We start from the raw sequence: 24,375 nt of genomic DNA on the forward strand, positions 1-24,375 counted from the left end.
ATATACATGTAAAATTTATCTTTTCGTAGCCAGACAGATATTTATCTACTTTATCAAGTTTTTGTGTTTGCAACATAAAAATAAATAAGGAAACAAAATAAATCAAATGAATTGTACTTCAAATCGTTCATGAAATGTTTTCTACTTGAGGTAAGTTATCCAAAATAAATCGAATAAACGTTTTACTTCGTATGTAGACCATTATCGCTTTAATCCAACATAAGTGCACAATTTTCTTATCAACCAAGCAATTCACAGTCATATTATTAGAAACCGTCCATATGCTACAAGCCTAATAAAAGAGCACCGAATTTAGACCCCTTCCCAAACCTACTCATGTTAACCATGATAAATTTGTAGGGGGTCCAAAACTTTTAACCCACATTTTTATGGATGTTCCCATACCAAAGAAAATGACCGATTACGTATACCCCATTTTAAGCCGCAGTCCATTAGGTTATCTAAGTAATGCAATGTAGATCCTTATAAAGTACAGATAAGCACACAATCCTCTTATCAGCCGAGCAAACGCCACGTAGGCAATGATGAAATAAAACGCGAATAAAATCCTTGCAAACGTTTCACTCCTTTCCATCTTCCAAGTCGCAAAAAAATCCACTCCACAAAATGAAGTCGTTATTCCAGGTAATACATAAATTTAAAAAAATATACGCTGAACTGATTTCTCGGTATTAAAATAGCTACCGCTTGCGATTAAATTATACGGGTCCATAAAAATCAGCTATCGATAGTATACAACTTTAATACCAATTAACAAGTATTACTCATCAATACCACTTTGGTTGAGTCATATATGTATTAATATCTCTTGGTATTATTTTAATACTAGATTTATAACAGTGCAACCTCCTTCTTTCTGTTTAATGTAAATGATTAATTAATTCACACATGTTTCCAAGATTATAAAGATTTTCGTCACCGTGTCCTTGCTAAATTTGCAAGTTGGATTCGTCAATTGTGGAGGAATACCGAACATCATTTCAACCATTGGCGAAGTAAATAAAAAATAATATTTTAAACCATTTTTCAAAATTCAATTCCAAGTCAAATTTTCTTCCACACTGTTGGGCCCGGAATTATTGAATCGTCTCGGGCCAGACGGAGTGTTGAATGGAAAATATTTCCCGGACGATTTACTCCAAAACGTTCAAGGATTTGGCAATAATGTGCAATTGGTTGTGAATCAAGTCATATTTAATGGAGGTATCTGACTACAATACATACTAGGGCATGTAATCTCGATATTTCGAGATCTCGAAATACCGATATTTCGGTATTTTAATACCGAAATTATCGGTATTCAGATACCGAAATATCGATATTTCGATATTACAATACCGAAATTGGAATCTTGCAATTTATGAATTTATTTAATTAAAATAACCCTTTCGAACTAACGCAACCCTTTCGAATTTAAACTTTGGGGTGTAACCAGGTCAAAAATCAATTTTTGAAACATAGGGGGTGTAACCAACTCAAAATTTATAAATAATAATATCGAATTTGGACTTGGCCATAGCTCTACCTAAAGCTTCTAAAATTAAATTTTGACTTGGGTACACCTTACAATTTTCCCAAATTGAATTTCGAATTGGTCACACCCCCAAAGTTCCTAAATTTATTCTCGGTTTGGTCACACCCCAAAATTCCCAAAATCGAATTTTGAATTCGTTACACCCCCAAACTTCCCACAACTGAATTTTTGACCAGGTTACACCCCCAAAGTTCCCACTACTGAATTTTTGACTAGGTTACACCCCCAAAGTTCCCACAACTTAATTTTGACTTGGTTACACCCCCAAAGTTGCCAAAACTGAATTTTCGATTAGGTTACACCGCCAAAGTTCCCAAAATCGAATTTTGACTTGGTTACACCCCCAAAGTTCCTAAAATCGAATATTGACTTGGTTACACCCCCAAAGTTCCTAAAATCGAATTTTGACTTGGTTACACCCCCAAAGTTTCCAAAATCGAATTTTGACTTGGTTACACCCCGAAAGTTCCCAAAATCGAATTTTGACTTGGTTCCACCCCCAAAGTTCCTAAAATCGAATTTTGAGTTGGTTACACCCCCAAAGTTCCCAAAATGGAATTTTGACTTGGTTAAACCCCCAAACTTCCCAAAACTGAATTTTGACCTGGTTACACCCCAAAAGTTCCCAAAATCGAATTTTCGACTTGGTTAAACCCCCAAACTTCCCAAAACTGAATTTTGACCTGGTTACACCCCCAAAGTTCCCACAACTTAATTTTGACTTGGTTACACCCCCAAAGTATAAGCTTTAGGTAGAGCTATGGCTAAGTCAAAATTCAATATTAATATTTCTAAATCTTGAGTTGGTTACACCCCCAATGTTTCAAAAATTGATTTTTGACCTGGTTACACCCCAAAGTTTGAATTCCAATGGGTTACGTTGATTCGAAAGTGCTATATTAATTAAATAAATTCATAAATTGCAAAATGCCAATTTCGGTATTGTAATATTGAAATATCGATATTTCGGTATTTGAATATTGAATACCGAAATACCGAAATACCGAAACCGAGATCGATATTACATGCCCTAATACATACACATATTTCTGTACAGTCTATATTATAACTAGCGTATAAGCCCGCCTCCCGTGGGGGGGGGGGGCGTTTGTCCTATGTTTTTGACCTACAGGGTCAGTGGGTTGTCATATTGCTGTTCAGCGGTCAAAATGTAAAATTGAGATATCTGAAGGTAAAAGAGACGCGATAAAATTTGGGCGTTGTTGCAAATGAAATTTCGCCTGCTTTCATTTCCTTTGTGGACACATTTCCAGCTTATAATATAGATTTCGAAAAGTGTGTCCCGTTTAATTGACATTCCTGCTTTCTGATTGGCTGTTCATCATTATATTTATCTCCACAAGTCACAATTGAAACGATTTTTCAAAAAAAGTTCATTAGCAACATTGGAAAATTTATTAGAAACGTTTAAACGTTACTACAACATCCAAAGACCCGGCACCATGGCAGAGTGGTTAGAGGCCCTGCCAGGAGGCAGAAGCATTCATCTCTATCCTCTCACGGTGGTGGGTCGAAACAGGGTGAAGGCTGGAGTTTTTGGAACCAGCATTCAGCGTACTGGATGGATGTCCTCTTGGGGATAGCCAGCGCCTGTATAAGGCTAAGGCTGGCTCCTACCTGGATTCCGGACCCCGGTACGGTACATGCTGACTGTCTGTGTTCGTGTTTCCTTCAGCCCAGGGATTTGCACTCTACGTTAGTAGATGTGCACTGTACCTGTCCGAATGGAGTTCACCCATACCTACCTAGTTAAACTCACCCTATCCTACCTATCTTGCTCATAGTCTGTCAGAGCCATTGTGTGCTATATACGGACTTTAAACCCCCCGTTTTTTTTTTACTACAACATCCATAAAAAATCCTTTACAAGGTTAAAAAATTTCATAGCGACGTCAGCCCGTCTTTGAAAAGGATTAGAGGCTAATTAGGAATAATTTATTCCATAAGCACATTCTGATGTTACAAGTTACTCGAGATTAAATTTTATGAAATTTCATAAATTTCATAAATTATACAGTTCAAACAATGGCCCGGCCGGAAAACATTGTGTCGAAACTTTCCAATTCCATTGCAACCCCAAAGTTGCTCATTGGACTTCAAACTTTTGTCGGTGGTGCTATCGCCATGGGATACACGACCTATCACAAACAGGAAATGCACCGATTGCTAGAAACCATGGAGGAAATCACGGGCAGGTTACGGTCCCTACAACAGGACACCAAAGAAATCGATTATATTCTGAGAAGAATTCGAAATACGTTGGACAAGGTTAAAGAAAAAATGGCAAGATTCACTATTTCAACCACCACGGAAGACATAGATATTCTACTATCATTTATGAATAACACGTTTGGCCTTGCAAAAGATGCAAAAGAAAAGATGGGTAAATTGAGCAATTTGCTACATATCTAATTTAACTTGCTGTTGCTGTAAAACTCAATTTTGTATCAGAACTTTACCTTCATCCACGTATTCAAATTGCGATTTTTTATCCATGAGAAAACGTGTTATTTTATTTATTTTAGTTCCATTTTGAATGGAACAATAAGCTCAAAATTCTAACTTATACATACATGAACTTTAATAAGCATCTATATAAATTCTCTACAGCCTCACTATTTCACAAGCTGAAGAAGGACATATCTAATTCAAAACAGTTAAAGGATCAATTCCATAAAAACCATGTCAACACAGCCCTTACAGGAGTTGCCTCGCTAGGCGTTTTGGCTACGTTTGGCGCTGCGCCTGTCACAATCCCAGTTACTCTTATCGCCGGATATTTTTCATATAAGTACAAAATGAGTGAGAACGAGGTCAAGGATCATATTGTCAAGTTGAATCGCTTAATGGAAAAATTGTACAAGTATGAGATCAACTTGATGGAAATGGAAATCGAAATGGATAGTGCAATGCTTGAGTTAAAATTGCTCCGTGTCAAAATTAATGCCGAGGAGAAGAAGAAGGCCGAAGAACTCCGAAAAGCCGAGGAACTCCGAAAAGCTGAGGAACTCCGAAAGGCCGAAGAACTCCGAAAAGCTGAGGAACTCCGAAAGGCCGAAGAACTCCGAAAAGCCGAGGAACTCCAAAGGATCGAAGATCGAAAATTTGCGGACAACTTAAAAATTTCCGACGAGCTGAGAAAAGTTGAGAACCTTAGGAATGATGAGAACTTAAGGAATTTAGAGAACCTTAGAAATATCGAGAAGCTCATGTACTCGGAAAAACTTAAAAATGCCGAGCTAAGGAATAACTACATGGTAGTCTTCGTACTTGGCGGGCTTTTTGCAGTAATCATTATCGTTGACAAGGCCTACATCAATCACAATTTAAAGCTAACCTTCGCCCTTATCATTGCGGCTGTTGTAGTGAAGCTTACACTAATTGTTTAATTCATAATGCTGTGTATCCTTTCCAATTTGTCTACATACATAACAAAATTTAATGAAGAAATTACAGCTTAAATCGACCGTTTCTTGATTATTCCACTTGATGTAGCAATTTTACTGTTTTAATTTGGAGTGTTATTCTTGGATTCACAAATTGCAACACTTTGTCACATATTTATGATTCACTAAGGTAATAAATCAGTAATAAAAAAAGTTAAATAAATGCATATTGTCGTACTAATTCTATTAAAAAGAGTTACATTTAAGTGCATTCAACGCTTAATTTTAAAACCAGCTAACAAGGGACACTCACGACCTGTCGTTTGAGTCCAGGGTACCCACTATGTTTTTTAGAATCTACTGGGACCGCTGATGAAGGATTCATCCATATTTCCGTGTGAAACTCAAATTTGGCGCCATGGCGTGGCGCCAAACTTAAAAATTTGCATTTTCGAGCAATTTTAAACCTCCATAACTTTTAAAGTGTATGTCGGATTTTCAAAATTTTATGCTTACAATGATCACAAACAGTGTTTCGCTTTTGCCGGCTAAAATCGTTTTTTGTTGGCCAGTGGTAAAAAGTGGTCAAAAGTGGTCGAAAATGGCCAAAATGGTAGAAAGTGGTCAAAAGTGGTCAAAAGTATTCTATTGGCTAATGGTCTGCGCGGCGGGTTTAAACAGACTCTCGGCCGGTATTATTTATTCTTTGCACAAAGAATAATCATAGTTCTTACAAAGTAATTAAAATAGTCTGTAATAATTACCAATCTAATAAATTCAACTTGGACAAATATAGTACGTAATGTATACCTTTGCTTGATACTTGAATATTTTAATGGCCCATTGGTCAAGTCGTAACTATTCCTGTCAATTATTAATTGTTCCTGTGTCAATTATTAATGATGCCATTTGTAATTTATTGCTTATTTGTAGCGTGACCAATTTTAAAATTTTAGATCCAATCAAACAGCGATAAGTAGCCTTGTTCTGCTAGATCCTGATGAAATCCTGAATGTCCTTAGTAAAATCATTAACTTATCATTATTCCTTGTCGCAGAATGCCCCATTTTTGCATTTTGGCCACTTTTGACCAATTGCCACCTATTTTGGTAAGTGGTCAAAAGCCACTTTTGGCCGCTTTTGACCGGCGGTCTGGCCAATCCGGTTATTGCCAAGCGAAACACTGATCACAAAGTCGAAATTTTTGAGAAAAATACAAAATAACAAATTACTAAGTTTTGAAATGTTTTTAGCACCTTTTTCGACGAACCCCCATTTCTAAGAAAATTACGAAAGTTTGCGAAAAGTTAAAAGCGATAATTTCGGAAAAAAATTCATGGGATAAGATAGTTGAACTCCTTGTCCTGATTTGTGCCAAAACTTTTGAAAATCCGTCCAGGGTTTCAAAAGTTATGGCGGTTTCAAAAATAAAAACATTCAAATTTGGCGAATTTGGCGCCACTACACGACGCCAAATATGAGTTTTACACGGAAATATGAATGAATCCTTCATCTGGGGCCCTAGTAGATTCTAAAAAACATGGTGGGTACCCTGGACTCAAACGACAGGTCGTGAGTGTCCCTTGTAAGTGCACAATAAATACTCGTAATAGAGCTAACTACAAGTCTAAAATTATAAACAGTTAACGAATGGTGGAAAATCGTAGAGGGTGTCCCAAAAGGTTTTCCCTGTCGATTTTATAATTTTCATACGCTTATAAGAACAGCGAGTTCGAATTGTTCGAATTGGTATATTTTTTAAAGTACCACAATATATGATACGCATTACACAAAAGTCACATATGTATAATGGAATTAAATCAACTTTATATTATTTCCAAGTTAGCAACTAATTTTGTAAAATAATTGTAATACATTTGTGTATTTATTTTATCACTTTTATCAAAACTCGACCCCAGTATCCATAATACCGAAGGCACGACAACACTTTTTTCTGAATGTCTACCTAAACCTTAACCACTAACTTTAATTTTTTCAAAACTCTTTGTGACAAATTTCTAATTATTTTCTACATTGTATGCACGCATGTCTTGATAATGAATGACAAATGGCAAATGGCATCCGAAATATTGAAAAATAAGACAATTTTTTCCCGGTTTATCCACTAAAATTCCGTGTAATCCTATTATTAAATAATTACTATCCTCATACCTGGGCTTAACATCTCATTTGCATAAATCTCCCCAGGTCAATTTTCGGCGATACGGACTTTCCATGTTGAATAAACAGTGTCTCTCGCGAATGCGTCAAAATATGCAAATGAGGTGCCTAGCTTAGATACGAGGATAGTATCTAAATCTATGTCAATGATGCAAGTTATGCACTTGCAAAATGTTAAATCTGATACATTGATGCAAAATATGAAAAAAATGTAGGCGGGTAGTGCTGGCCCCAAACCCGCACTCAAAATAAAAATTTGTCGGATCAACACCGCCGGTGTCAATATATGACTTAACCGCCTTGGTTACAATGTTGAATCCGAGTTATGATGATTTTGATACCGGTAGTTATAATGTTATTACCGGACGGAAAAAATTCATTACTACTCGGAATCACAATTGTAACCAAGGCGGTTAAGTCATATATTGACACCGTTTTGTTTTGAGTGCGGTGTTAAAAACAGAAGGCAACAGAGCAAAAAAGTATTCAAAGATGGTAAAAAAAGTAAAAAAAAGAGTTGAAACTTTGCCAAAATTTAGCAAGGATATTTTAACCTTGATAAATTCCATGACAGTTATAATTTTATATATTTGAACTACATATATACATATATCGCTATTTCAGTTATGCAGAATGAACTTAAAGTTACAAAATTTGTGCAAAGTTGAAACTTGGCAACCTAATCCAAGTATTTATTGTCATTAAATTAATTTTCTATTGTCATTTAAATATATATTTAGAAATACGTAATGAAAAATAAATGTTTACGTAGTCAAATTGTTTTCATGACACATTACAGATTACATTACGCATGCATTTGTTACACGTAATCATAGAAAATGCCTCGGTCATATTTCCTTAAATGCGTTACCTGTAAAATATATAAATTCTTTAAGGTATGTAGGAATCATCACAAAATTCGTCCAAATCAGCACATTTTCCATAAATCACTTCTCGGATCTAACGATTTTCTGGAGGACAAATTTGTAGAGCAGGTCGTTGCCAATTAAAAAAATACACTCCAAATTTTGAAAGTTTTTGAATGATCTCAGAAAAGTTGAAACTCATCGAAACTCTCTTAGAAAACTCGTCCTCCTTTTATTGATTAACTTGTCTAATTTGTCGTCCAGAATTTTAAAACAAATTTCCAACAGGGAGAAATGATTAAAAATGTCTTGGTTTTGACGATTTTCGTGTAAATGCATGTATTTTTTGACATTTACATACCTCGTGTCGTTTCATGTTAGACTTGCCTTTGAAACTTTTCTTACAAATGCCACATTTGTACGGCTTTTCATTAGTGTGAATAAGTTGGTGTACGTCGCGATGGTTCCTACGTTTAAATTCCTTTCCACAAAAGGTACACGGATATCGGACCGGAATGATCCATGTCCACGTGTCTGTTCAGGTTGTATTTCCCCAGATAGGTTCTCTCACAGCCGGGAAATTCACATGGAAAACGGGGTCGTTTTTGAGTGCTGTGCACGGTAGAAATGTGTTTTCGCAGCGTGTCGGGTGACGCGAAGACTCCGTGGCAAATTCCGCACGAGGGACGTTCCTGGGAATGGACGGTTCGCACGTGACGGGAAAAAGTTATGGGATTTTTCGAAATGTTGCCACAAATCTGCGAAAGAGAAACATATTTTTTATAAATAATGTACTAATTTTGAAAAGTACATGCAGTTGTTTGAATTCTAAATTCAGTAAAGTTCATGGTAACGATAACTTGAAAAAGAGTAAAGTTTCCTTCAAATATTAGTCAGACGGCATTTATTTTCAAAAGGGCAATATCTGTAGGCAAGTAAAATTTGGATCGTTAAAAATAAGGCAATTCATTTAGCATTTCGTAAAATTGGCAAGTTTTGCAAAATAAAGAGACGCCCTGCCCTTGAATTTCGGCAAGGTTACAAATTTTCTAGCTTAATATTCCTTCAAAAAATTTCTTAAATTTTCTCAGGTTTCCCGAATTTTGTAACGTTACCAAGGACCGCGTGAATTGTCTCAAAATGAAATTGGTTTTATATTTTTAAATTAAATTTATGCACGCTCACCTCACATTTAACTTTTGCATCGGAGTCGTGCGTGACGACGTAACTCTTGAGGTGTGTCTTGGTTCGGAAAGTTTTCAGGCAAATGGAACATTCCCAGGCCTTTGTTGGTTCGGAATTGGGCTAAATTTGGATCATAGAAAGAAATTTAAATACTCGCTAAAACATAAATAATCTATTTTATGACTTTCAATTAGTTAAATTACCACTTGGCTAGGCGGCGTGTCCATCCGATAAGCTCCGGATTCTAGAAATCATGATTTTATTAAACTAAATACGTAATAGACTTTGTTTTTATCCTGGGATTAAGGATTATGAATCCTTAAAAGCTTAACACTAGACGGATTTTTCACACGAATAAGTTTAACAAAAACGAGAATAAGAAACTAAAGTAAAATTTCCCAATTGATTTCAAGAAACTCTCCAATTTCCTACACTTTATAGTGAAATTCAAGTAATTCCAGTGAAGAAATAATTTAATACAAGGCAAAGAATCTGCAGGTGAAAAATCCGTCCTAAGTACAAGGCTTTAAACCGGTTATCACGACAAATTAATCGCGGCCGTATCTCTGAACCTTAATTAAATTTTGAATTACCAAAATCTCCATCACTTTTGTAATTATTACGAGGGTCCCATTTACCAGGTTGGTCGTCAAGGTCAAATTGGTCGTCGTTGTCTTCACAATTAGGAGACGAAGGGCAAGGTTCCCCCTTCACCTCGTCGTCACCAAGGTCACCGTCGTCGTCGTCGGGGTCAAAGTTATTTTGCAGCTCCAGACTGAATTTCAAGGACACAATGGAATCAAGCAAACTTAACAGTTTCGCGACTTTCGCACCTGTAATTAATTAAAATACGTAAAGCGATTAAAATTACCTGTTCTCAACAATTACATATTCAATTAACTTAACTTTACCGTTAATTTGATCCTGTTGCACATTGACTCCTGAGCGACGAGCAATTTTACAAATCCTTTGTCGACTCCGGGACACAATTTGTGTCAGGAATTCGACCTCTTCCAACAACTCGATGGCAGGATCGATGACCTCCATGTCGTCCAACTGTAATTTGTTGTGGACATATTTAATTAATTAAAATGGAAGGATAATTACTTAAATGAATTAATTATAATAAGGAATAGACGAAAATCGTAAATTTAAATTTGCACTTACCTAGAAGTAAGGAAAATGATATCCGATTACCTAAATATAACACAAAATCAGAGTACAATTAAGATTTTTACAGTGTAGTTAACATTATTGGTAAAAATTCAAAATTAATATTTAAAAAATTCTTACCCAGGCAGCTGATTACGTTTCGGTCTGTGTCTCGTTCTTAAAATTCTGCCGGCGCTGCTCGTAAACGGGCAACGTGAGACGAGTGATAATGGAAATCTCGCTTTTCGGTTTTGACCAATTAGTGTCAATCGATAACAAATTTAATTAACGTGACATTAGCAAAAGACATTATCTCACAATGGCCACGTTTGGGAAAAATGTGTATTTGCATCCGAAGAAGAGAAAATGCCCAGTAAATTTGGAAAGTGTAAAATTATCCAACTTCACGGCTCGCTTTCTTCTATTTAGATGCAAATTTGTGTCTGACAAATTCGCTGCGTGTTGGGATGTCATGTCATTTATAAAAGTTCATATTAATTAAGTTTGTAATCTACATATTTACACTAATTTGGTCAAAATCTGTGAGCATACGTTATGGGACCTCCAATTTCAGAAAGGAAAGTAGATCACCAGACGTGGGATATGAATAATCTCAAAACCTCAAAATATAAATAAAAAATAAATGCCCAAAATATGGCCCTAAAAACTACTTTTCTTAAATTTTTGCATTGTGTGATCGGCTATTTTTATCAATAAAACAAATTCTGAGTAGTTTAATTAATTGTCAATGAATTAAATCACCCAATACATATGATAGTGAATGTACATACATTTCTGTCAATTTCTCAGAATGAATCATTTTGAGCAGACATTTTTTTCGAATTAATTTTTTTCGCATCAGTGGACATTTTCTTGAAATATGTTATTGCGAGCTTTCTTTCACAGTGAACTTCGTCAGGCAAAGATTTTGAGCAGACAATGACAATTTTTTTTTAGTTTTCTGGCAATGTGGTATATAAATCTTGGAATTTGGCCAAGTCATAAAATGAACGAAAATAGCCCAAATATGATGGAGAATATGAATATGTCCGAAAACCTGAAAATATGACCAATATGAAAAAATAGGCTTAAACTTCCGTGACCTACTAATAACCGGGAACATTCTTAGCAAGTATGAGGACTGTTGGTGCAAAAAGTCATATTTCATTCATATCCGATATGTAAATACATAAATCACAAATGCTCTACAAGGGTCAATCACTATGTAAGGTTGTCGTTCCGTTTCGCATCAATATCATGGATTTTAATAAAAAAAAATTGCAATTTGAATTCCGGGGTGAGGGATCGATGTAGCTATTTTGGAATTATATGCAACCACACCCTCAGGAAAAACTGGGAAAAAAATTTGTAAATATGTATGATACAAGCAATGTACATACACCGGGGATGAATCTTCCAAGCTCATAAGCCTGGCGTGACGGAAATTTAGCTATAACTTTCACACATCCAAGTTCCACCAGTATTGTCACATCGCTCCAAAATTTGGACTTAATCACTACTAATTATCGCCACACTTTCCTAAATTTCTCTAAAGTTGTAACAGTTTAGCATTATTTTTGATCGTATTATTTCCATTCACGATAATAAATATGCAATCAATTTAATTCCGTACAATTATATTTCTTTGGCTTAAACGCTCTATCAGAGCATGTATAAACTGACTAGTTAGACGCCATGTTCATCAACATTTCATCGGTTGGGCATATTTATTTACCTGCGTGACAAGGAGGACAGAACGTTTTATGAGAATAATTGGACTAAATTCCTCAATTTTATGTACGTACAAGTTAAACCGATCAACTACACACGCCATGAAAGAACATGAAAATGTGTACGTGCATATTGTACGAAAATAATTCTACCAATTTCATTTTTAAAAGTTAAACAGTTAACCGTATTTATGTACATACCAATAAAGGTTTTATAGATCTCTATGCAGATGGTTGAACTCCATTCCGACGTTACATAGCTAGGTATTTACCCAGTTCTACATACATAAATATTCTTACAACAAGAGCATCGGGATACTTTTGGCGAAAATCATTTAATTAAAGTCTATCTGACAAACTTAAAGGTGTTGATTTAATTCGCCCAGATTTCTACGGTAAATATTTGAAAACCTACATCTCAAAAACGGTGAAAGCTTTGAGGTAATTTTTATTATTACTGACACATTGTAAAATAGTTGCTAAAAAGTCGGATTGTTAATGTTGGGAAATTTGTGTCGGATTCCAACATAAATAATCGTGCCGAATTAAATCTCGGCCATTTAGATATCTCGAAAATCTTCAGTTCCACGAATTTCGCCGAGTTTGGAACTCTGTCAGGCACACAAACAGCTTTTTAATCGAGTTCTTACAAAATTTCATAAAAAACTCAAACAAGCTAATGTCCCGATTGACACGTTAAGTCTCGTTATCTTACATAAAATTGTATCAATTTTTCGTCAAAATTTTCATAGCTGAGATTTCCTTCATTCGAAATGCTAATCATTATCATTTTACTCCTCGTGTATATATTTTTTCATCTCAACCTGCTACCTCAGAGGAGACATCAGAACGTGGAGAACAAGTATCGCAGAAATTATTAAACTGAGACGGGTTTCTTTTAAAAAAAATGTTAACAACGTATACAATTTAATTGAATTTTTGTATACCAACAATTATGAAATAAAAATTGTAAGAAATTAAAGCTCTGGTATGAAATAAATAATTACTTTGTAAAATTAAATTTAGCATATCTCACATACATATTTATACATGTCCAAAATTGACCAAATTGTTTTACCTGATTTGGCAAAACTTTCGCTGGAGATCAATGAATTTTTTTTGTGTGACTTTATTCAGCAAGATGGCATATTTTTATTTCGCAAAGTTAGTTCGTAAGGTCACCTTCGATAGCTAGATCAATTAAAGAAATCTATTGAAATATATATCATCAAAATAGATATTTTTACAAGATTTTCGAAATTTGGGAAGGTCTTACAGACATATGTTTGGAGAAGTCCGCCACGACACAAATATGCACTCATTGGTTCGCAAGTTTTCTAAAAAAATTTCCATGTTGTCTTGTCTTGAGCAACCTCATTATTTAAATGAAAATCAAAAATTTGGAAATAAAGTACATACTTCTTTTATACTAACAACTAAATTAAACCTGTTGATCGTGAGAAACTTTAAAAATACGAGCATGACTTGGGTTGATACAAAGTAGAGTTTAACTATCTTTCATTGGTCAAAAAGTTAACTTTTTTGTACAAAAATAAATTTGGTCCCAATGTAATCGTACAATTTTAACAGATCGACAATAAAATTCCTTTATTCATTATAAATATATTTCTCCATATTAACAAACCACGCAACTTCAAAAAACTGGACAACCCCTGCAATCCCTCCTCCAACCGCAAGCAGAATAAAGCTTAACCTCACCTGTCCCCAGGACAACGCTTTTTGCCCCCCATCGTCCCCATGTCCCTTTAATTTTTGAATCTTCCCCCTCAAAAAATATTGCCCGCTCCTCTTGAGCAAAGTGTCCCACTTTCGCGCCCAAACGGAATAAATTCCAGACTCAGAATATCCGGGTAAAACCCTTCGAAGCCCGCGCCCAACCCAATTTCCCGAAGAAATCCAGGCTGATCGGGTCCCAACAAGGTGGAAATCAGCATTTTTTACGTGTACAAATCTACCCGTTATTTTCATCAATGCGGAAAACCTGTCGAGATCATTAGAACTTTGTAGCAGTAAGAATTTGGAAGATATCTTCTGGCCCCGCACCTGTCCAAAAAATATGTATTTATTCATTCAAAATTTAGTCAATTTAAAAACAATGTTCATGTATTATTCATTTAATCAAAGTTTGAAAATCTGTATTTGTTTATTATTTATTTTTTTCCGTGTCATCTCAAATTCAGTTTATTAGATGGATTTCTCAATATACCCCATGCATTTGGCATAGCGTGAAAAATTAATAATGATCAAAATTATTCACTAATTCTTCATTCATACGAAAACGATAAATATCTTTCCATATTTACTAATTCAAAAATAAATAAAAAATGTTCACTCATTATTCATGGATTTAGTTAATAATGAACGAAAAATTTATTCATTATCTGCCAAGTAAATGAACATGAACAGTAAGATATGTTAGGCCACTGACCCGTCCAAAGTAAGCCAGCGAATGGACCGTGTCTTCAAACGAAGCCAGATCAGGAACCCGGATGACCTTAACGTCCGTGTCTCTCAAAGCTGACACTTTCCCCACAAGTAACCCAATGCCTAAGGACTGATGATGATTTTTAAACGAATACACCCTAATTCCTGCTTGATTAAGAATTCCCGCCAAATTTGGTGCCACGTCCGGCCTTATCCCAGCGACTAAGACCGCGTAGAACAAATCGGTATAACAATTCGACAAAATGATCATCATCAAGGACCATGTGCCAATTAAAAGCCCGCCAACATGTCGCTTCACTTGGGATTCAAATCTATTGTTGCTTTGCCCCAGAAAGATGCCGATTGTCCAAACCATACTTGTGCCCAAATATGACCACCCTTTTTGAATGGAATAGCATAACAGAAACGATACGGAAATCGCCGCCAAGAAAAACGTGGTCCACACAAAATTGTCGAAGGGTTTGAGAAACATCAAGTTTAAAACCATGCTGGATTTATTAACGAACACGGCATACTCCAGGGCATCGCGAGATTCCGCGTAGGGGTAAATACTAATTGAACGCGGGATAGGTGCAGAATCGTCTAATTTTACAAGTTTGATAAAACCGGAGGTGTTTTCGTCATTAATTTTTTCCATCAGTTGGACAGTGACATTAGTTTTTTGCATGAATCCGAGAAGAAGACAGACTTCAGGGGGCAGAGTTACGAATAAGTGCGGAATGTCGTGGTACGTCTCGGCAGAATCACTGCATAACTCATTAAACGCGGAATTCAAATTGCCCGCCGCTGAAAAGTAAAAGCTGGCGGGGATCCCAGTATAAGAAGGGATTGAAGCGGGAACAATTTTTGGTTTTAATTCGTAATTTATATTTTTCAAAATTATGTCAAAATTTCTGCATTTCTCTGCCCGACACAATTCAATCCATTTTAGATCGTTTAAAATTTGAAAGGTTTGCAAAACTTGGTCGGAATCGGTACTGACTTTCAGCAAAATAATAAGATTATAATTAGTGCCGGTGGGAGCTAAAGTGTTATTGTTTAAAGTTAGGTTATCATTCAAATACACAAAAATACGAAAGGTGGGATTGTTCCGAAAATTTTGAGAATTTAGAGCATCCAAAAAGTTGTTTGAAAATTTGCTAAAGTCTAAATTAATTACTTGGGTGGAATTGTAAATTCGAATTTTTCTCAAGGTAGATCCTTGAAAAGATTTATTAGCTGTCTTATAATTAATTATGTGCGTTCTTAAAATTGGTAAATGAGAAAATTCTGGGGAAATTTCGGCAAAATTGACCAGTTCCAAGTAATAATATTGAGTCAAAAAATTCAGAAATGCTGAAAGCCTAAGCATGATTTAGGAATAAAATAATCCGTCAACAAAGTCAAGTTATCTGATTAGCGGAAAGATTATGTTCTATGCAAAATGTGTAAAAATTATAGAATTTTGACCAAAGTCTTCCAGATTATGAGCTAGAGAATTTGAATTTGATTATGAGATAGGGAATTATGGACATAATTCAAAATAATTTCCTAACACGTCTTCATGAAACCATGGTTTATAGAGTTTGCAAGAAAATATGGTCGTGGGTTCTTTTTGCAACATTTCAAAATATATTATTATCATAATTACGTTAGACTGAAAAGTGTACTAATTTGCATAAGCGGCAAATTCTTCCAAATAAATACATTGGTCGTACACAATAGACCGTTCACGTATTTATTTAGCTTATTCTACACAATTTATAACTTAAATTCGGGTTAATTCGGGGCAACTTATTGGTGTATTGATCCAAAATTGCTAAATACATGACGTGTCAGTTTTGCTAATACGTATGTACATATTTTTTAGTTTGGAAGTAAGTACATAATAATTTGTTGGCTGTACATGCACGTGGATCAATTTAAATATGTATAACCACTTAATACATGCATAATTACTAGCGTCCATAATATTCATAACGTTTATTAGCAACAGCAATATTAATTAGAATGGAGGATGCTTTTCGGTCCCACCCGATTTTACGACAAATTACTTAATTCATCAGTTCCCGTGAACTGATTTAATCAACTTTATGATTATTTTAGATAATCCAAGAGTACAAATATATAGGAGATTGTTGGTATGTCCGAATTTACATATTACTAAATAGTGATAAATTCAGACAATATAAAATCACAATATTGCGATTCACAGGATGCGAAGTACAGATTTATTTATCAAATAGATATGCATATTCAAGGATTGTTAATTAATAATTTCGTAACTTATGTAACTATCAGACAATAATATGCGTTACGACGCATAAATATTTTGTCGCCATTTTTACGTAATGCGTAACTCGTAGAAAGTGGACAAAATGAAAAAAGAGTTTATTTATGCAAATTCGGCTCAATAATAGCTGGAAACACTCAGGTTTTCCTATGTCGCTTCGAAGCTGACAAAATCTTAATATTTTTATTAGTACTCCGATGGGTAGCCAATTAATTATCTCTTTATTGAGTTGAAACGATTAACTTTACACAAATTACAGTCAGGGCTGCACAATTATATAAATTAACCAAATAATAAAGACAAGCCCAGCATAGTTTAGATGCCTAATAACTGACAACGCAATAAAGCAGTACTTTACTTACAGATTAATTAGTTATAATTAATTTACGGTATAACTAATCTATTGCACCATGAAACCAATTGTTAAATAATTGGTATGTGTAGCAATGTTATGCATAGCACACGCATGACGCGCTTATACATACTAACGGATTAAGAAGGTTAAACACGAAGCGGTTTAATCAGGAGGTACACATTTCCATTTTTACGACGAACTGTTCCCATTATTAAAAATTTAGGCTTCGTTTCTGTGGACAAAACAAGAATTATTGCGAATTTGTGTTGCACTGATATCAGTACTATCTACGAGTATGTAGTGTGTAATGTGGTATTTACGAAGTGAAACATGCACTGATGCACGTACCACGGAAAAATACTGGTATTTACCAGTATTTAACTCCGACCATAAAAATGATAAAATCGTACAAAGTGTTAAGACATGGCAAAAACCAATTTGCAGAATTTTTTAAGACACGCTGTCAGATATTTGTAGTAGTAGTCTCATATTTCCCTTTACATTCGAACGTCCCTCTCAGGAAGTCCCTCCCATCCATTGTCTTTGTAGTTTTGTCAGTTGAGTTTCTTGAGTCTTTCAAGTAAGTTCGTTAAGTTTCGTCGAGCGAGAGAGCCGACATTTTTAAGTATTCTAAAGTAATTAAAGCTTAAAGTAAAGTTATAATTCCCCTCGGTCATATTTAACTAACTAAAGTGTGATGATATTAATAAATCGTCTAGTTAATTCATTTAACATTGAGGTTTGATTCGTCCTATTAATTCACGCCAGTTAGTTCGGTAATCACTGCCAGTAACACATTTAAGAATAGAGACTTATCTCGGGTAGAGGTAAGGGTTTCTACATTTTTGGTGACCTCGACGTGATCACTGGAGTGATTACCATCCCAAGGCCTTGACCGGAGGAGAAAATATAAGTCCGTGAAAGTGGTTTGCTGAAGCCCAGGGTATCTTCCCAAAGTTCAGCGCTACCAGGTGATATCGGTCCAGTTTTTAAAGTATCTGGATAAGTCTAGTAGTTTGTTGTTTGCTGGTTCCCTACAAGATGAGCAGCGAGCAGAAAACTCCAGTGGGTGGGCGCCGTGGCGATCGAACAAGGCGAGAACCTGAGCGCTACACTCCAGCTTGGAGCAAAGGAGGAAAGAAGACGACGACTCTACAAGAAGAAGAAGTGGACTCTGTTATGTATATATGATTATACATAAATAAGTGGTAAACAGTGAGAAGAGACAGAGGAGAGTATTTATTAGTGGAGAGTTAAAGATGGAGTGATGTACAGATTCATAACTAATGACATATACATATCTACGTAGGCATACATATACCTAACAACTCCGACGACCAGGACAGAGAAGTTCAGCCGTCGACCAGTCCGAATAAGGAAGGAGCGTCGTTCCTCTCAAGAATGTGGCCGTTTGGAGCAAAGAAGTCTCCAGTTCCGTCCACGTTATCAAGTTACGCTCGGCGAAGGGCGCAAGCGAAGGCCGAGTTGCAAAAGAAGATTGCAATCTTGGACAAGGAAGTTATTGATCTGCAAGAGTCAATGCAGATTACTCAATGTGAGATCGAGTCGTTTGAAGAAGAAGTAAAGAGGAAGGCGGACATTTGTGAGCCGACTCATCCCCTCCACAACCCAGAAGAACTTGTTAAGTTACACCAAGAAATTGCTAGAACTAGCTATGAATTGGCTGATAAGAAAAGTAAGGCGAAGTTGGCTAAGATTCGAGCAACAAAGCGAATCGAGGTTATTGCAATTGAATAGAAGAATTTAGCAGTTGAAGTAGATGTCATTCTTGCAGAAATTGATGAGCAAGAAGAACAATATCTCGGCTCAGATGAAGAATTAAGTGATCCTGAAGAGGAAGAAATGAGAAAATTAAGAAAAGAGTTTCAAGATTGGAAAAGTGGGTGTGGTGTGAGTGCGCCGACCATTAAAGACGGATATTCTCATGCAAAAAGTGAGTTTATTTCTAATCCCACTTCCGCTATGGATTCTATTGTGCAGTCGTTACAAACTCAGAATCAAGCATTAATGAAAGTTTTAAGAAATAATCAGCCATCCCAGTCATTAACAGATAAGCTGCTCGTTCGACAGTCGATTGGACGAGACTTGCCGCTTTTCAGTGGAAGACCTGAAGAGTGGCCTTCTTTCATCGCCACGTTTAAGAGGACGACTTCATCCTGTGGGTTTACGGACGCTGAGAATGTGGAGCGGATCCGAAAGTGCCTGAGAGGAGATGCAGCCAAGAGTGTCGAGTGTCTTCTCGTCTCGCCGCAGTCCCTCCCCAAAGTCCTGCAAATTCTGGAGGAGAAGTTTGGTCAGTCAGAAGTCATCATAAGGTCAATGGTGGCGAAAGCAAAAGTAGTCCCTTCAGTAAAAGAAGAAAAGCCACAAACAATGATCGATTTTGGGACAACTGTTGTAAATTTAGTTGCAACAATTAAGAATTTGGGCGAGCTGGAGCATCTGAGGAATCCAGTATTGACACATGAGCTGGTGGAGAAGTTACCCTCACATTTTAGGATCAGTTGGGAGGAGTCAGTCGTTGCTCTTACCCATAAATCAACACTTGAAGATTTTGCAGAATGGGTTGAAGCCCGGGTGAAGATAGCATGCAGAATGTGTCCCCCGAAACCGGCTGAAAATCCCAGTAAGAAAGAAGAGAATAAGAAGTCTCACGCCAAAGAAGCGAAGGAGACAGAAGAAGGTATGTGTACCACTGCTGGTCTTTTTAGTGGTCAAGATAAGAAGATTCCCTGTCCATTCTGTAAGAAGACCAACCATATGGGCAGAGATTGCTACCGTGCCGAGAAGATGACATGGGAAGAGAAAAGTAAAGTGCTGCGTGAAGGTCGTCTGTGCTTCCGGTGCTTCACTTCCGGTCATCGTAAGGACTCGTGCAAGGTGAAAATTAAGTGTGCGATTTGTAATGGACCTCACGTTAAGTCAATGTGTGCAGAGCTACCATCGAATCAAAGAAGAATTCGAAATGAAGAAGTACATGAAGAGGAGCATGCTGTTAACACGACAGCAAATAACTCCAACCATACTTGCCGAGGAGATGTTTTGTTGAAAACGGTCGTTGTTCGAGCCATTGGTCCAAAGGGGTCAAGTTTAGTCAGGCTGCTGTTCGACGAAGGAAGTCAACTCAGCAATATAGGAAGTGCAACAGTGAACAAGATCGGAAGTCGGCAAGTTGGCGAAGAGTGGTCCCGTAGTGTTCTGTTCGGAGGTGACGTCACTCAAGCGAAGAAAGTGAAGAAGTTTGAAGTGAAGTTGGAAAGTTTAGACGGGAAATTCAGCGAGAAGTTAGTCTTAAATGAAACCCCCGTAATTTGTGGCACGCTCCCTCGAATACCACACGGACCATGGGTGCAAGAGCTCAAAAAGAAGAAGATTTGGATCAGTGACCTGGAGCAGCGTTCTCTCGAGTCAACTGATGTCGAGATACTTGTCGGAAGCGACTACTGGGGGAAGCTGGTGACAAGCAAGCCGTTACAAGTATTTCAAGACTTAAATGCAGTCAAGACCAAGTTTGGATGGACTTTGAGCGGCCCACTTTCAAGAAAAGCAAGCCAAGCAAGTGTAGCTGATTTATGGGATCTTGAAACGATTGGAATTCGAGATCCAGCTGAAACTAAGACGAAAGAAGAAAATGATCGAGAAGCTAAAGAAAGCTTTATTAAGACCATTTCAAGAAAAGAGGACGGACGTTATGTCGTGTCATTACCGTGGCTGGGGACTGGGCAAGAAATCCCGAATAACAAGACCACGGCTGAGAAGAGATTGGTGAATGCTACCAATAAATTAAGTGCAAGTAATTTCAAGTTATATGATTCAATAATGAGTGACTGGATGAAGGAAGGATTTATTTAAGAAGTTTCAGATACAAATAAGAAGAATAAGTGTTATTACCTTCCTCATCGGCCGGTGTTCAAACCGGACAGTTTGACCACGCCGGTCCGCCCCGTCTTTGATGCATCGTGTAAGACGGGACGAGCACCATCATTGAATGAAAGTCTGGAGAAAGGACCGAACCTGATGGAATTAATTCCCTCCATCTTGCTTCGATTCCGGGAAAAGAAGATCGGTGCAGTATCCGACATCAGAAAAGCGTTCCAGATGATTGAAGTTAAAGAAGAAGATCGCGACTTCCTCCGTTTCCTATGGTGGGAGGACGCGACTCAAGAAAAGTTAAAAGAATTAAGGCATAAGCGGGTTGTGTTTGGAGTTAATTGCAGCCCGTTCATCCTGGCTGCCGTGCTGGAAAAACACCTCAAATCGGTGAAAGAAGATCTCCAGCCATTATCAAGTAAATTGTTGGGGTCTCTTTATGTCGACAACTGTGTGACGTCATTGGACACTTTTAAAGAATATGAGAATTTCAAGACTTTGTCCACCGAGATCCTCAAGGACGCGAAAAAGGATTTGCGTCAATGGAAGCACACCGCTGTGGGGACATCCGGAATCGAGTTCAACCCTTACTGCGGATTGGATGGCGACAGTGATGGTGCTCCAAAGGATTCAAGTTTCAAAACCACAACAATGGTTTTGGGTCTCGTGTGGGATAAAGAAGAGGATACCTTAACCTGCAAGATAAAGAATGCAGATTTGCCAGATAAGTTGACCAAGAGGGAAATCTTGTCAAGAGTTCCAAAGATTTATGACCCAATTGGCTTCACAAGTCCAGCCACCCTACAGCCGAAGATTCTACTGCAAGACGCCTGGGCGCAGAAATTAGAATGGGATAAGGAGTTGCCTCAAGAAATGCAACAGAAGTTTACGAGCTGGTGTGAAGAAATTCAGTGTTTGGCAAAGATAAAGATACCAAGATGGGCATTACTTTCAGCAAGTCTGCTCGAAGATTTACAATTTCATGTTTTTTGTGATGCTAGCCAAGTAGCATGCGCCAGTGTCGTGTATGTACGAATTGGAGAGAAGGTCCAAGTCCACCTCCTCCAAGCCAAGTCCCGAGTCGCACCACTTAAGAAGATGACGATCCCAAGATTGGAGTTGCTGGGATGCACAATTGCGGCTCGTATGATGAAGTCCGTCGCCGACGCTTTATCACTGGACGGTGTGACCACCACTTTCTGGACGGATTCCACAACCGCGTTGGCGTGGATCCAGCGAAATGATGATTGGGGTACCTTCGTGGGGAATCGAGTACGAAGTATCCTGAAGTTGACAAGTGCTGAGAATTGGAGACACGTTCCCGGTGTCCTGAACCCAGCGGACCTCCCTTCCAGAGGATGCGACTCACGAGAGCTTCTGGAATCGAAATGGTGGGAGGGACCCGACTGGCTAAAAGAAGAAGAAGATAAGTGGCCAACCCGAGAAGTTGACCAGAATGAAGCAGAAGTTGCTGCAGAAAAGAAAGCAACTAAGACCCAGATGACCACTTCAAGTCAAGTAGCAGAGTCGTGGTATTTGAAGCGATTCTCAAGTTTTAAGAAGAATGTTCGGGTCATCGGATGGAGAAGAAGATTCGTGGAGAATGCAAGGACATCTTCACAAGCAAGACTCAGTGGTCCACTTCAAATTGAAGAGATCAACAATGCTGAGAAATGCATTATAAAGATGATACAAAAAGAAGTCTTCGGTGGAGTAAATCCTATCGGTGGAATGGAAACTGTGGTGGACGAAGATGGAATCATCCGAGTGGTGACCAAATTATTCCACTGTCAAGAACCGGAAGGATTCCGAAGACCAATGCTGTTACCGAAGTCTCATCCAGCTGTAGAAATGCTGATTCGAGAATCTCACTTGGAGAATTCTCATGCTGGAGCCCAATTCCTCATGGGAAAATTAAGAGAAGAATATTGGATTCTCCAAGGGAGACAAGCAATTAAGAAAGTGATCTCGTCATGCGTAAGATGCAGGCGATTTAGTGCCAAGGAGCCAACGGTGCCACGAGGACAACTTCCAGACAACAGAGTGAAGATGGGGAAAGTATTTGAAGTTATCGGAGTCGATTACGCCGGCCCCCTCTACTTAAAGGACAAGAGTAAAGTTTGGTTTTGTCTCTTTACGTGTGCGGTGTATCGATGTGTCCACCTGGAAGTTGTCAACTCTTTGTCGACGGAGGCGTTCATCATGACGCTGGATCGCTTCATCGCAAGGAGAGGGCGCCCATCCGTGATTTACAGCGACAATGGTACCAACTTTGTTGGAGCTGTAAATTTATTCAAGAATATTGACTGGTCTCAGGTTGAGAAAGAAACTGAGACGAAACGAATCAAGTGGATTTTTAATCCGCCATCGTCGCCTTGGTGGGGAGGATGGTGGGAGCGGCTCGTCAAGACGGTCAAAGACCTTATCAAGAGGATGCTCGGGAATGCAAGATTGAATTTTGAGCAGTTGTCGTCTTGTCTTTGTTCCGTAGAAGCAACGGTGAATGGACGGCCGCTCACATTTGTTACAGAAGATCCGATGGATTTAATTCCCATTACTCCTGCAATGTTTATTCAGGATGTCCAAGACACGAGTTATCCCGAGCTCGGATTATTGGATGGGGACATTTTAAGGAAGAAAAATCAAGACATGCAAGTTTTAAGGGGACAGCTTCGAGAGAGGTTTAGAAAAGAATACCTCAGCCAACTCGTCCAGCGTGGAAGCGAGAAGGGATCAAGACAATTCAAGATCAACGAGTTGGTTCTTGTCGGGAGTGACAACAAGAAGCGTGTCGAATGGCCCTTAGGAAGGATTATTGAGCTTATGGCAGGGAAGGATGACAAAGTTCGAGTTGCCCGAGGCAGGACTCGTACAGGAATCTTCGTTCGACCACTGCAGCGGTTGTACTCGTTGGAAATCAGCGATCCAGTTACAGCATTTCCAGAGTTAAGTCAAGACGCCAAGAAAGAAGAACAGAAGTCAAAAGAGAAGATAGAAGCCGTCGTGCGAACCAAGAAAGGAAGAGAAGTCAAGAAGCCTCATCGATATGGAAAGTGCAGCGATGAGTGAAAGTTATGCGATTACATGTTATAATATTATTTGTTGTTTCTTTCTTGAATTCATTTCTATATGTAAGATTAAGTAAGTTATGAATAAGGTAGTTATGAATTTAGTCAAATTCAGGTGGGAGGAGATGTCAGATATTTGTAGTAGTAGTCTCATATTTCCCTTTACATTCGAACGTCCCTCTCAGGAAGTCCCTCCCATCCATTGTCTTTGTAGTTTTGTCAGTTGAGTTTCTTGAGTCTTTCAAGT

General features: G+C 37.7%; 3 protein-coding genes across 5 annotated transcripts; 2 read left to right on the plus strand and 1 right to left on the minus strand.

Annotated features, from left to right (window-relative positions):
- Positions 1–497: 497 nt before the first annotated feature.
- On the plus strand, positions 498–5,189 carry LOC110854949. Of its 2 annotated transcripts, XM_022103375.2 has the most exons (5): positions 498–645; positions 921–1,016; positions 1,089–1,224; positions 3,594–3,959; positions 4,187–5,189. In XM_022103375.2, the coding sequence occupies exons 1-5, from the start codon at positions 628–630 to the stop codon at positions 4,963–4,965; spliced, it is 1,395 nt and encodes a 464-aa protein (XP_021959067.1). In that variant the 5' UTR covers positions 498–627; the 3' UTR covers positions 4,966–5,189. The 2 variants fall into 2 exon arrangements, with proteins under 2 accessions (XP_021959067.1, XP_035711620.1); XM_035855727.1 differs by lacking the exons at positions 921–1,016; positions 1,089–1,224 and having other exon boundaries at positions 532–645.
- Positions 5,190–7,796: 2,607 nt separating this feature from the next.
- LOC110854977 (zinc finger and SCAN domain-containing protein 5B) lies at positions 7,797–10,561 on the minus strand. Of its 2 annotated transcripts, none has more exons than XM_022103404.2 (8): positions 10,488–10,561; positions 10,362–10,391; positions 10,106–10,250; positions 9,833–10,027; positions 9,398–9,438; positions 9,195–9,314; positions 8,371–8,767; positions 7,797–8,014 (listed from the first exon to the last, which is right to left on the minus strand). In XM_022103404.2, the coding sequence occupies exons 3-7, from the start codon at positions 10,239–10,241 to the stop codon at positions 8,483–8,485; spliced, it is 777 nt and encodes a 258-aa protein (XP_021959096.1). In that variant the 5' UTR covers positions 10,242–10,250; positions 10,362–10,391; positions 10,488–10,561; the 3' UTR covers positions 7,797–8,014; positions 8,371–8,482. The 2 variants fall into 2 exon arrangements, with proteins under 2 accessions (XP_021959096.1, XP_021959095.1); XM_022103403.2 differs by having other exon boundaries at positions 9,788–10,027.
- An 8,009-nt stretch (positions 10,562–18,570) lies between these two features.
- LOC110855152 lies at positions 18,571–24,129 on the plus strand. Its single transcript, XM_022103573.1, has 3 exons — positions 18,571–18,865; positions 18,965–20,983; positions 21,044–24,129. The coding sequence occupies exons 1-3, from the start codon at positions 18,571–18,573 to the stop codon at positions 24,127–24,129; spliced, it is 5,400 nt and encodes a 1,799-aa protein (XP_021959265.1).
- The last annotated feature ends 246 nt before the right edge of the window (positions 24,130–24,375 follow it).

Source organism: Folsomia candida, unplaced genomic scaffold, assembly GCF_002217175.1.
Source record: "Folsomia candida strain VU population unplaced genomic scaffold, ASM221717v1 Fcan01_Sc011, whole genome shotgun sequence".
Taxonomy (NCBI): Eukaryota; Metazoa; Arthropoda; class Collembola; order Entomobryomorpha; family Isotomidae; genus Folsomia; species Folsomia candida.

Excerpts from the sequence above, each read along its gene's own strand:
- LOC110854949 (XM_022103375.2), top strand. Across the intron at positions 1,017-1,088 it reads TCATTTCAACCATTGGCGAA|GGCCCGGAATTATTGAATCG; the intron begins GTAAATAAAAAA and ends TCCACACTGTTG. Across the intron at positions 1,225-3,593 it reads TCAAGTCATATTTAATGGAG|TTCAAACAATGGCCCGGCCG; the intron begins GTATCTGACTAC and ends TAAATTATACAG.
- LOC110854977 (XM_022103403.2), bottom strand. The coding sequence starts at position 10,241 with ATGGAGGTCATCGATCCTGCCATCGAGTTGTTGGAAGAGGTCGAATTC. Across the intron at positions 9,315-9,397 it reads ACACGCCGCCTAGCCAAGTG|CCCAATTCCGAACCAACAAA; the intron begins GTAATTTAACTA and ends ATCCAAATTTAG. Across the intron at positions 8,768-9,194 it reads ATGCAAAAGTTAAATGTGAG|ATTTGTGGCAACATTTCGAA; the intron begins GTGAGCGTGCAT and ends TCTCTTTCGCAG.
- LOC110855152 (XM_022103573.1), top strand. The coding sequence starts at position 18,571 with ATGTGGCCGTTTGGAGCAAAGAAGTCTCCAGTTCCGTCCACGTTATCA. Across the intron at positions 18,866-18,964 it reads TGAATTGGCTGATAAGAAAA|AAATTGATGAGCAAGAAGAA; the intron begins GTAAGGCGAAGT and ends TCATTCTTGCAG. Across the intron at positions 20,984-21,043 it reads TACCAATAAATTAAGTGCAA|AAGTTTCAGATACAAATAAG; the intron begins GTAATTTCAAGT and ends GATTTATTTAAG.